General features: G+C 46.0%; 1 protein-coding gene across 1 annotated transcript in view; it reads left to right on the top strand.

Annotated features, from left to right (window-relative positions):
• The window catches only part of AASS (aminoadipate-semialdehyde synthase), a 579,454-nt gene that overhangs the window by 552,208 nt on the left and 13,963 nt on the right, over nucleotides 1-13,283 (top strand). The window contains exon 22 of the mRNA XM_078680774.1: nucleotides 2,564-2,652. Coding sequence (XP_078536900.1) covers nucleotides 2,564-2,652 — 89 coding nt within the window. The remainder of the gene's footprint in view (nucleotides 1-2,563; nucleotides 2,653-13,283) is intronic.

The following is a 13,283-nucleotide window of genomic DNA, read 5'->3' as shown; positions in this document are numbered from 1 at the left end:
CCACTCTATTCTACACCTTTGCATTCTATGCCAATGCATTCTATACCACTTTATGCAAAACCAATACACTCTGCGCCACTGCACTCTGACAATCTACTCTGCCCCACTGTACTTTACACCACTATACTCTACTACAACACTACTGTACTCAACTGCACTCTTTACCACTCTACTCTACCCATTGCACTCTGTCACTTTACTCTGCACCACTGCACTGTACACCAGTGCACTCTTCCACCCTACTGCACACCACTGCACTCTATAACTCTCCACTCTCTGCCACTGAACTCTGTGCCCCTCTACTCTGAACCACTCTATGCTGCACCACTGTCCTGTATGCTACTGCACTCTACTCTGCACCACTCTGTTCTACGCAATTGTGATTCATTCTATGCCAGTGCACCTAATGTCATTCTAATCTACTGTGTACTTCTGCATTGTATACCACTTTACTCTGTGCCTCCCTACTCTGCACCACTCTATTCAATGCAAACACAAAGAGATGATAGACGGAGCGCTGAGACTCACCCCCAGTCACAGATCTGGGTTGAATCCATCATCGTAATTTAGCTCACTTTGCCACCCCAGTTTAGACCCAGCCATATGCAAATCAGTCTTGACTTGTTCCTCATGGTACAGGCCAGCCTGAACTGCCAAACCAGGTGTTCCCTGGACTGGAAGCAAGCATCCTGGGAACGGTTTCAGGGTAACACCCCTCATCAACCTGGCTAGCTTAAATCCAGTGGCAAAGTGAGCTATTCAATGCCAATGCACTCTACCTCACGCCACTATGCCCCACTGGACTATTTGCCACTGCACCCCACACCACTCCAGTCTAGGCCACTTCATTTTACTCTCCACCACTCCACTCTATGCCACTGCACTCTCCACCAGTGTACTCCCTGCCACCACTCTATGCCACGCCACTCTACCCTGTTCCACTCTGCTCTACCCTGCACCACTCCACTTTACGCCACTATAATTTACGCCATGTAGTCCACTCGGCGCCACTCCACTGCACTCTGACACTCTGCTCTACAACACTACTGCATGCCAATCTATGACACTACACTCTACATCACTCCATGCCACTCTAATCTATTCTGCACCACTTCACTCCACTCTGCACTACAGTACTCTATGCCACAGCACTCTATGCCACTCTACACCTCTGCACTCTATACCCTGCCCCACTCCACTCAACTGTACTCTGAAACAATCTACCCTACGCCACTGCAATCTACTCTGCACCACTCTACTCTACTCAAGTGTACTTTTGCCACTCTACTGTATGTCACTACATTGTACGCCAATGTACTCTGCACCACTTTACGCAAAACCAGTGCACTCTACACCAGGCTACTCTGCGCCACTGTACGTTACTTCTCTTCACTCTAGGCCACACTACTACATTGTATGCCACTCCACTCTACAACACTCTGTGCCACTCTACAACACTACTCCACTCTGCGACGCTCCACGCAACTCACACTATGCCATTCAATGGCACTTTACTTCACTCTGTTCTATGACACTCTATTCCACTGCGCTACTCCACTCAGACACTCTATGCCTCTCCACTCTACCCCTTTGCCTTTCCACTCTCCTACACTACTCCACTCCACTCTGCCACTCTACTCCACTTCCTCCATGATACTCCATAACTATCCACTCTGTTCCACTTTGACACGCCACACCTTTACCCCCTAACTTTTAGCCATGCTGAACAGCAGCCACACTGGTGTACAACATGGCTAAAATATATTGGAAAAGCCAATAGCTCTTGTATAGGCAAGACCTATTGGCTTTGCATGTGCTTGTTTTAGTGTTGCCACGCACTGTGCACTTTGTCAAAAGTAATGGCGCAGTGGCTGTGTTGAAAATTCGCAAAGCTGTTAGAAATCAATAATGAGTAAGAGAGGCAAAAAGCTGCAATTGGGCAAAACCTTGACCGATTTTTTTTTTTTGTGAAAATGAGCATGAAGCCATGTTCATGAATCTGTTTGTGGAGAGCAGAGGAATGCCCTGGCTCGGAGTTCTCCCAGGGGATATAGTAAATAGAGAGTCCAACTATGGTGCCATGGACCAGGCCTTAGCGTCCAGAAAGAATTTTTTTTCAGTTCTTAGCACTTAAAGTCGTATTTGTTTTTTCATACAGGTAGTCTAATACACATCTGCCCATTCTTTATTTTTTTGTAGAAAAAAAGGTTCAACATTTATAATTAATTAATGCTTTAAATGGCGAAGTGCTCTCGGGTACTAGGTACCTACACTTCTTATATTTGAAAGGTAATGTACCTGCACTTCTCAGAAGGGGGTCGATATTTTAGGGGGTTGGGGGGGACAGGCACTTCTAAGGAGCAAAGTGGTACTCTGATATAGCGAGTACCCGCACATTTATATTTACACTTCAACCACTGGTTCTCATGATCAAAGGCCGTCCCAAATTAGAAAAACCAATGGGCTTAAATAGCAGACTAACAGACCTATAAATGCATAAATTCCTTTAAACTAACTTCTTGTTAAGATATTTTCTAACACTAAAACGTTTTTAATTCATCAGGTTCGGCTTACTTGACGATGAACCGGTGCCTGGTGCAGAATCTGTTGTGGGGGCACTGGCAAAACACATGGAGATGCGGCTTTCCTATGGTAAGTGCTGAACTTGTCTTGGGGGCTTGCAGCATGTGCAAGACAGAAGGACGTCTCAACTTGTAGTGTTTGGGAACCGCAACGTGTAATATTTCAGGAAGAGGCACTTCTCATTGTATGACCTTGCTTTCACTGTTTTCACACCCTGCATCTTACAAAATGATGCAACCTGTGTCACCTTCTCTCCCCATCAGACGTACGCCCACCTCTTTAAACAACTGATTCTATAAAACAATTTCTTTGAAAAACGTACGCTAATTCGTGCTGATCATGGGTGTCGCTTTTTTGGAGGTGGAGGGGGAAGCTGGGCTTTGACACATTGACACTTCCCCAATAACTGATTATTTGCTTCTCAGTTGGGTCGAGAGGCCCAGAGTCTGGTCTGCTAGCTCTGTGTCCGTTTTTCAGCCAAGAATAAAAGTAAAACAAGTGGCGTTTGATGTAAAACAGATGAGAAAGAGACAGATATACATCTAGGACTTTATTATACAAGTGCCCCTGGGGCTCAAGAGGCATTTGCACCAGCTTTGTGTACCCCTGGGGGGACTTTGGTATTACAGAAGGGGCCGCAGACCCTTTTGCAACTCCTTCTGTATTACCAATAGTGCTGGCGCACATAAATCGCCAGCACATTAAAGGTGCGCCCAGCACAATGAAGGAAAATGCACTGCATGTATAATACGGCTCGTGGTGGCTACATTATAAAATTAGAAACCGGATAAACTGCAATATCTACTGGCCTCCCTGCTTGTCCAGGTTGTCTTACCCTTGGCAAACACTTTATTTCACAGAGCTGTCCTTTTCTTTACTATTACATATGAGAGCACTTTTGCATACTTAACCTCATCGCTGCGGCGGCTATTCCGCCGCAGCGCTAAGGGGGCGGGGGGCCGCGCGGCGCGCCCATGCTGGTGACGGAACCGCTACGTCACCGGCCGTGGTTGAGCTGTGCTCATGACGGAGCGGTTCCGTCATGGCCCCGCCCGCTTAATAGAACGCGCCGCGCAGACACGTCGGGCGGGCCATGACGGAACCGCTCCGTCATCAGCACAGCGCCACCGCGGCTGATGACGGAGCGGTTCCGTCATCAGCACGGAAAGGGTTAAGTATAGGATGTTCGCTGTACAAGTACATTATGTTTGATTTAACCATTTTGCCTGGATTGATTTACTAGCCCGGCTTGGATGGTTAATCCAAACTCCATGACCACTATCCCCTAGTATGGACTATAAGAAAGAGAAATTGTTTTCCAAACAGGCCTACCACACTGGTTTTCATTTACATTTTTAAGTTACACCAGCCAGTGTTTATGTTAAGAATTACGGAAAATGGTTATCTCTCTGATGGTTTCATTTTCCTGTTTTCATGAGAGCACTCTTATGTACACTTTTCTATGCTCTGCTTTTTGAGCAACCAGCGAATTTTTTTTTTCTAATATATGTATATATTATTGATTTGTTCTGAAAAGAAAATATTAAATGTGGAAAGATTTCCTCCAAGAAAATTGTTTTCTTTCTGGTATCTATTTGTCTCTCTCATATAAAGATTCATTTATTTGATCATAGATATGATACAATTTCGTTCTACTGCCTTTTGACAATAGTCATTGCCTTTAGGACCACCTTGTTATTTGTATTGTTAAGGTGTGGGAAGAACAAGCACAGATGGTATTCATCACCCAGGAATGGGTGAGGAGACTTTGGTACACAAATCTGTTGAGTATCTGCACCCTCCCACACAGGATGGACATGCTCTTAAATTGGGGTGACTAGGTCCTTCATCCCAATCTCCAACTGTTTCACTTCCATGCATGGATATTGAGTGATGTCAAATAGCCCTTTGGCTTCCTACCTAAGGTTACAAGAGTCCACGTGGCTACCAGGAAACCCAGAAAAAAATCCTTTTATATGGGTAGCTGGAAAAAGTCTGTTCGTTGGTGCGACTAAGATCTGCACTGGCTTTTGCCCAGCAGGGGGTATACAACCTTTACAACGAAACTTTTACAACGAACTACCATTACAACGCAACTTTTACAACGCAAACTATTACAACACATAGCGCTGGGGGCGCTCTAGGATAGGGAATAGGTTTAATTTACTATCCAACACCTTCCCTACTATCCACGGGGACTGGAGTTGGAATAGTAAATTAAGCTATTCACTACCTGGACATGCAGTGTCTTACTACTTAGACCACACATGATAGGACAGATTATATGATCAGACTTTTTGCAAACAAGTGTACCATTTCACCTTATATTATCCTTTATATTTGAATCTGCTATTGCATGGGCAAGAAAGACCCTGCATCTAGCATTTATGCCAACTCCACCAGGGCCATGGCTGCTTCCAATGCTTTCACCAGAGTGCTGGTGATTTGACATCTGCTGAGCTGCACCATGATCATTGTTACATACTTTTGCTAAATATTCTCGCCCCACAGCGCAAGCACTTTGACATACTTTGCCAGGTTTCTGTTGCATCACTTCCTTTGTTAATCTGCACTACTCAGTCCTACCTTTTGGAGGGCTTTCTTTATGGAATCATTCTTAAGATGAGAAACCTGTGTAATGAGGTGCCTATCAGGAGAAAAAGTTATTTACGTTCTGTAATGATATTTTTGATAGAGACTTCTAGCTGCAGATTCCTCACCTTTTGAATATTCCCCTGGCATCGGGCTGGATCTGGAATGTTTTTAGCAATACCTCTCCATGCCAGAAAGTGGCACAGTGCGTTAAGCACTGATGCTGTTCCACTCGAGAAATGTGTGGATTATATATAGGCACCACTTCTACGCGCTGATAGCAGATACTTTCTTTCCGTACCACCAGACGCAGATCCTGAACTACCTCTAGTCTTTTTGAAATCCTTAGGTCCTGTAAAAGTTTCATTGTGCAAGGGAAATGTCACCTCCCAAAACAACAGATTTAAAACCCTGTAAGGACTGTCAGAAATAAATGTCTGGGACAGATCATCATTGAGTCTGACTGTGGTACCGGAGGTCGAAACACAACCATAAGTCCTGCAGTCATTGCATGCCGTTGAACCTGAAGTCCATACGAGACTACTAGGCAAAAGTTTACATCGCCATGCACCGAAAGACTCCACGATTAGACCAATCCAAGTTGAAAGATCAATCCCGTTCCAGATCCAGAAGTCACAGAAGCCATTCCAGAGCTAGGTCTTCAACTTGATCAACGTCGTCGGGCAAGTCGTAGCTCACACACATGAAATCTAAGCGGGACAAAGCCCCTTCACGCTACTCAAATTTTCCGAGAAAGTACATGGTGGCACCATACATCTTGATCTCGCTTACAAAGTCGATCGACGTCTGACCCTATCTCGCAACTTGTTCTAGCACAACCTGAGGTTCTAGGGCCATACCCCACTCTGAAACATGTCAAAGAGTTCCAAAAGGCCATGACCCGACTCTTTGGTTTCTTCCCTGCTCCCTCTGGTGTGGCTTCCAGCCCCCTGGACCAGAGAGGCCCTCCATCTGGAATACGACTGGTGGGTTCGTCCTCGGTGCCAGTTGGACCAGCTAAGACCATAATGAGGGCGCCTCCGGCTCCAGTTCCGACTCTGCCTCCAGCGCAATGGTCGACAGCAGTTCCCAGCACTTAAATGCTGAGTCCATTGATGCCACAAGAGGAGGTACCTATTGTACTCTCTGACTCCAGGTCCGCACCGGTTCGACTGAGTCAGTGTCTGGTCGCTGTCAAACTCTACTTCCTCCACTCAGCCTGCTACCACCACAAGGGATAACACATACCCTGCCTTCCCTGTTTGGGGCGGATTCAGGAAATGATTGCGACATGGGTGATAAGATTGCTAGGTCACACACAAAGAGAATTGGTATGAAGCGCTTGTCTTGTTACACCATGGTGATGTGTTAGGCTGAAGACCTTGACCTACAGCACCCCACCTTGGAGGTCAAGGCCAGTGTCCTGACTGAAGTCCTCCAGGTGCGGCAAACATCTTCTGAGCCCCTTTGGCCTTTCAGTGAGGCACTTACAGCTACCTTGTGAGGGGCGTGGGCCAAACCTTGCTCTTGCCCAAAGTCCACTTTCAGATTGCACAATGCCACCACCCTGCCTGGGGTGACCCTGATTTTTCATCTCATCACCTCTGCCCTGGATCCTTGGTGGTGCATGTGTCTAGAAGCCGGACAAACCCAAACACATTTCCAACTGCTTCCCCCAATAGGAAGTCAAAATGGATGGAGATGTTTGGAAATAGTTTTCCCATCCACCAGCTTGCCTCTTAGATCAGCGAATGCCAGTGGCCCGCTGGGGTGCTATTCTCGTGCATTTTGGTATTTAGTGGCTCAGATTGTCCCAGGTGTTCCTGAAAATCCTCAACCTGTCCTCGCTCAGGCTATATTGGACATTTTGTACTGCAACCAAATTCACAATTCATTGTGGCTTGGACACCACAGATTCCATCGGGGGGTATTGTCACTAGTGTAGCCGTTCACTGACATGCTTGGCATTGGTCACTTGTGTGTTTTCGGGTGATGTCCTGTCATCCCACATGCTCTTCGATGGGACCTGACTGTTTGGGGACTAGACAGATTCCACTCTAGAGTGATTCAAGAATAGTAGAATCATGGCACTCTCCCTGGGCTTATTTACCCCACCTCGCCAACCACATCAGTCTTATTGCTCCTTTCTCGGCTTTGGCAGAGGCACCCTGTACCGTCAGCGAATACATCCTCAAGAAGGTGTCTAGAAGTTTTGCGGTTGAGGATGTGGTGCCCACGGTCAACAGGCTGCCCAGTCTATTGACCCCCTACCAAACGTCTGTAACATGCCCTTACTGGAGCACAGACACCCTGTAGAAGGCAGAATTCAATGATTCTTGCTAGGTGGGCAAGCCATAACATTGGACATGTAGGTCCGGCAAATTGTCAGGAATGGGTATGCCCTATCCTTCTTTTCCATGCTACTGCAACTTCCACCGTTCTCCTGAAGACTGGTGGAGGACTATCTGTCCTTTTTGTGGCAGGATGTGCAAGCCCTTTTGGCCAAAGCAGCTATCTATTCTATTCTGTTTTACGAAATGTATATAGCACATGGCTACCCAACTTGCCTCCCAGCGCTGGTAATAAATCTCAACTGACGGTCATGCTTACCTGCTTTGGGGTTAGAATAAGTATCTTTACACCTGTCATCTGAAACTGATTTCTGATTTTTCCCATCGGATGTGGGTTGGGGGAGCATTCCAGAGTTTAGGTGCCAGGAATGCAAAAGGACTTTCTCTGCATCTTGCTTTCTTGACCCTTCGGACCAGTAGTAGATTACGACCCTCGGAGCATGAGGAGTCACCAAGTGTTGAATGAGTTTTCTTGTTAGTGGTGCGATGGACAAGACAGAGATTTAAACTCAATACTCTTCTGGATTAGCATGGCGGCTAATGCTGGTGCTGCTGACACATGTTTGGGGATTTTGTAGAGAATCCATGCTGCTGCGATCTGGGTTACCTGCAGTCAATGTGTCACATATTTGGGACTGCCTAGGTAGAAGGAGTTTCTGTAATTCAGATGTGAGTTGATTATTCCCTGTACAACCACTCTTCGGAGTAAGGCCGGGAGTCAGCTTAACAGTTTTCTCAGAATACGGAGAAGTCCAAAAGAGCATGCAGTCAATTTATTGGTCTGAACATCCATGGACAGCCTGTAGTCTATCCAAATCGAAGGCTCTTGTCTGTAGGACAGGGTGAGGCAAGTGGACCGAGAAAACCGAGGGGATGGCTGCACCAAAAGTAGACTTTAGTTGTTATTCCAGCTACTTTTTGGTGACAAGGAATTATGAAGGCTTTCTTCCTATTTTAGACCTGCACCCTATTAACACTTTCCTCCGGGAGGAAAACTTCAAGATGATCATGCTGGCCAAGGTCTTGCCTACCCTCTACCCTGGAAGACTCTATGGTTACGTGGGACCTGCAGGACGCCTATTCCCATAGACCCATTCTGCAGGCCGTTCGGCACAACCTATGGTTCATGGTGGGACAGGAGCATTTAGAGTTCATTTCACCAGTGCCACTCAGTGTTCATGAAAGTGATGGTATTGGCAGCAGCACACCTTCGAAGGTCAGGTGTAGCAGACTTCCCCTACCTCAACAACTGTCGGTTGAAGGCGGGCTTGTCCTAGGCAGTTGTCAACCACCCTCAGATGGCGGTGAGTCTCCTGTCATCTTTGGGTTTTACTATCAGTGTGCCAAAGTCACACCTGACCCTTTCTCAGGTGCTCCCTTTAATCTGAGCCATTATGGACATGGTTCAGCTTTGTTTCTTTTCCCAGAATTGAGTGTCCAGGCCATTCAGGCTATGGTCCTGTTCTTTCTGCCGCTGTCCTAGATTTCAGTGAGGTTGACTATAAGGCTAGTTAGACTGATGGCTTCCTTCCTCCCGTTGATCAAGCACACCAGGTTGCCTATGCAGGCTGTGCAGTGGGATCTAAAGACTTAGTGGGCCCAACATCAAGGGGACTACTCCGACCACATCTAGATCTCGAAGGAGATGGGGATAGATCTGTAGTGGTGGGTACTGGTCCGCGATTGGGTCAGCACCAGACTCCTCTCCTTACCCCACCCAGAATAGGCAGTGTTGACTGATGCACCCTTTCTGGGTTGGGAAGACTATCTGGAACCCATTACTGCCATCCGTCAAGGAGAGGCTGTTTCACAGACTTCTCCACTGCCATTGGTACTGCAACAAGCAGGGTGGGGTGGGTCACAAACCCTGTGCCAGGAAGACCTGCACCTATCTAAATATTTTACAACCGGGAAGTTTCCTGGTGGAGAACCATGAGGCAGTGTCATTGAATGCCAGGGCAGACACACCTAGCCATCAGTGCCTTGCAGATCATGAGTAGTAGTTACAACCAGAGGTGTTTCAAGGTCTCTTCCACCTCTGCTGAGAATCTGCATTGTCAGCACTTCAGTACATTGAAGTTCCCATACCATTTCCCGTTGCACCTCAAGTGGAACTCTGCACTTGATTGGGTGCAGAGAGTATAGTATCCAGAACTCCTGGGCATGAGCATATATCCTCCACTCATGCTGACCTTCCAGGAGGATCTGCTGTTGTATCAGCAGGTGTAGGGATCTGCAGTTGGGCCTTCACAATCTCCATCTTCTCGTTTGGAGATTGAGTGGCGACAGCTGAACATCTTTGACCTTCTTCCAAAGGTTGGTGTCATCTTGGAAGTCAGGCGTCCCTAGACAAAAACTATGGCTTGATGCATTACAGACTCGCTCCAGGCAAAGTTATCTGACATTGTTGTTTTTTTTGTCCTTAGCTCGGCAAGGCTTTCTCTGGTCACAGTTAAAGGGTACCTTTTTGCTCTTTCTGCCTATTTACGGTTGCTGAATCTCTCATTGTTCAAGTCTCCAGTTATAGGTTTTTTAAAAGGTTTGCAACATTTGATTCCACCCTCTCCCTTTGTCATGCCATAGTGGGACCTTAACTTGGTTTTCAAATAATCTGAAGAGCACTCCCTTTGAACTGCTTCATAGCTTGCCCTTGCAGCTTCCCACCTTTAAGACAGTGTTCCTCGTTGCCATAACATCAGCACTGGCATATGAGTGAGCTTCAGGCTCTTTATGTCAACCCACCATACACCACCTTCTTCCCGGACATGCCAGTTTTGCAGACACAGGCAATCTTCTTGCCTAAAGGTGTGATGCCACTCCACATCAGGCAAGACATCACCTTTCTGGTGTTCTATGCTCTGCCTTACTGTTCTAAGGAGGAGGAGAGACTCTAACCTTTCATTTTAATTGTACCAAGGAACACTGGGGGGCAATTAGCTTTTTGTGCGTTTCTCTGGAGCGAAAAAAGTCAATGTTATGCAGAAGAGAACCATCTCCTGCTGTTATATTCTTATAGGTACCCTGGTATAGGCCCAGGTAACTTCATAACCCTTCATCTATATTCTTCCCTACATTACACTTACAACGGCTAACAGGGACTGACATTTTGCCTAGATACAACACTGCATTCAGAACGCGGGTTTTCCCTAGTTCGAAATCTCATACATTATGCATGAGGATTCTTTGAAGCACAGCAGGACTAACATCTCCTGTATACTATCTATGTACAAAGTTAATTCCTGACGTCATCCTAAGGCCGACACTGTAATACAGGGAGGTAGGACCCATGGGGAGACCTATAGGTATATATACATTACATCTAGCTAAGTTAGACCGAGGAGACCAGGACTTCCCGGCCGACACACTGACCAGAGACGCTGAGGTTCCTGCATGCAGATACTCCAGCTCACAGTGGTCCAACATCCCTTAGACCAGGACGGGGTCCCGCAGTCTCTCACTCCAGGTAATGGGGTTGACTTTATCCTAGAGGGATTCTTGGCTTAACACCTAAACACATGCTAGGTACACTTAGGTACATCCAGTTAGGGAGGCATCGTAGGAGTACGCATCTTTTTATTATCATGTATTTTATATACTTGTATGTATTCATGATTACTGCAAGATGTTTGAGCTTTACCATTGGTTTACTTTAATAGTGATTCTAATACTATATATCTGCTACTGTCTAACGGTGGTTGCAGCTCATCTATTTTACACAAGAATAACAACTGTTCAATAAATACTTATTGAAAATGTCCAAACTGTTTATTCTGTGTATCTCTCGGAGACAGACTAAGTAAGCACGAGTGACAGAGCGAAAAGTAGTATATTGTTTCCACGGTCCTGAGGGATCAGGGTTGTCATGTTCGATGGTTGCCAAGAACTATTTTCTCCTTGGTAAGAGTAGATTCTAGTGGCACTGTGAGCTAACTGGTACAAAAGGCCAACATACCCAGTGGGGGTGTTCAGAATCAGTCTGACACCAATCCTACGGTGTATGCTGTCCAAACGTGCAGATCCTGTATAGGTCTTATAGGAACTCTACAACTCCGCTGGATCATGGTTTTGCATTGACCTTCCACGCACCCCCCGGAAGGATTGTGTGCTCATTCTAGCAGGGCCAAACCTGCTACCAAAGTGTTGACGCACGGAATCTCTGCTCTGGACATTTGCAGGTGGCTATGCAGGCATCTCTTCATATGTTCACACAGCACAATTGTCTGGACATTTTAGATGGGATTTTGCCTGCTCAGTCCTGCAGGACGTTTGGTTTGAGTCCATTCACAGACTCTCTTCCGAATAAGTACTGCTTAGGTATGTATTTAAAAGATGAGGAATCTTCAGCTAGAAGTCTCTGTCAAAAAATAAGTTGCTTACATTTGGTAGCACTCTTTCTGGTAGAGACTCGATCTAGCTGCAGATTTCTCACCTGTCCTTCCATCCTCTCTGTTCTTTTATTGGACTCTATTCATTAATAAGATCCCAAATCTAGGAATCTGCACACTGGTCACTCACAACCAATTTGCTATTGAGGGTCTGTGTCTGGGGGCACAGACAGCTCAAAGGCAACTGATGTCAACGGGCAGGTGAGGTGCCTGTATAAGCTCTGAAATCATTTCCAGACCCACACAGTGCCACCTACCGGTGCGCAGAGGTACTGCTGAAAAGTTTCAGAATCCAGTTTGATGCTTGGGGAATATTCAAAAGGTGAGGAATCTATGGCTAGGTAGAGTCTCTACCAGAAACAGCAAGGCAAGTAACTTTTAGTTGATACTATATCTTCCTGCAGGTTTCTCACCACTATAAATTCTCTCACCTTGTAAATTACTGACAGGGATTCCAAGTTCCTGCAAATATCCCAAGAAATGCAAGCATCATATGCAGTACTGTCGCTGTCACTGATGTGGTCTCCAATCCTGTCCAGTGTGATAACTTTCTTTTTGCATTTTGTTGTTGGCTGATGACTTAATGAAGATGTTTTGCTCCTTCATATACGCATTTTGCCTGTGGTAGTGAAGAGCTACTCTTTCCGATGAATTACTTCAAAATTAAAAGTGATGGTTTTGATTAGCCTTCATGGCTAGAGTGCATATTACAATGCAGCAATGAGCAAGTAAAACAGTGTTTCGGTAATATTAAGGCACCATCCACCCTAGAGGTTAATTACCCTGTGAGAAGAAAATCAGACCGAAGAACATGACATGATATGACAATGTTTTACGTTGGCAGGGTATGCCCAGACATGGGTCTCTTGCTCACGTTGCCACTGGATTCAAGCTAGCCTGGCTGATGAGGGGTGTTACCCGAAACCGGTCCAAGGATGCTTATTTCCAGTCCGGGCAGACCTGGCGTGGCAGTTCGAGCTGGACTGCTCCCATTAGGCACAGGGTCAAGACTGATTTGCATATGGCTGGGTCTGTACTGGGTTGGCGAAGTGAGCTAAAGAATGATGATAGATTCAACCCAGATCTGTGACTGGGGGTGAGTGTCTGAAAAGTTTCAGTGCTCGGTCCATTGCGTTTTCTTAGAAATGAAATAGACCATAAGCAAATAAAAAAAAGCCAGCAGCTCACTGCTACCACCACCAAAGAAACATGGAAAGTTTTCAGAAATTAGTCAGTCAAGCTTTCAGTGCCAGACACCCTGCCAGTGGGTATGTTAGTATGGTTCAGGCCTTTTTGTGATTTTTTTTCTAGTATTCTTTAAATTTTAGTTAGAGTGGAGAAGGAGATATTGTCTGTTAAGGTGTCCAGAACA

The sequence above is a fragment of the Lissotriton helveticus genome, chromosome 1_1, assembly GCF_964261635.1.
Source record: "Lissotriton helveticus chromosome 1_1, aLisHel1.1, whole genome shotgun sequence".
In the NCBI taxonomy this organism is placed as follows: Eukaryota; Metazoa; Chordata; class Amphibia; order Caudata; family Salamandridae; genus Lissotriton; species Lissotriton helveticus.
This window is presented reverse-complemented; position numbering and strand designations above follow the sequence as displayed.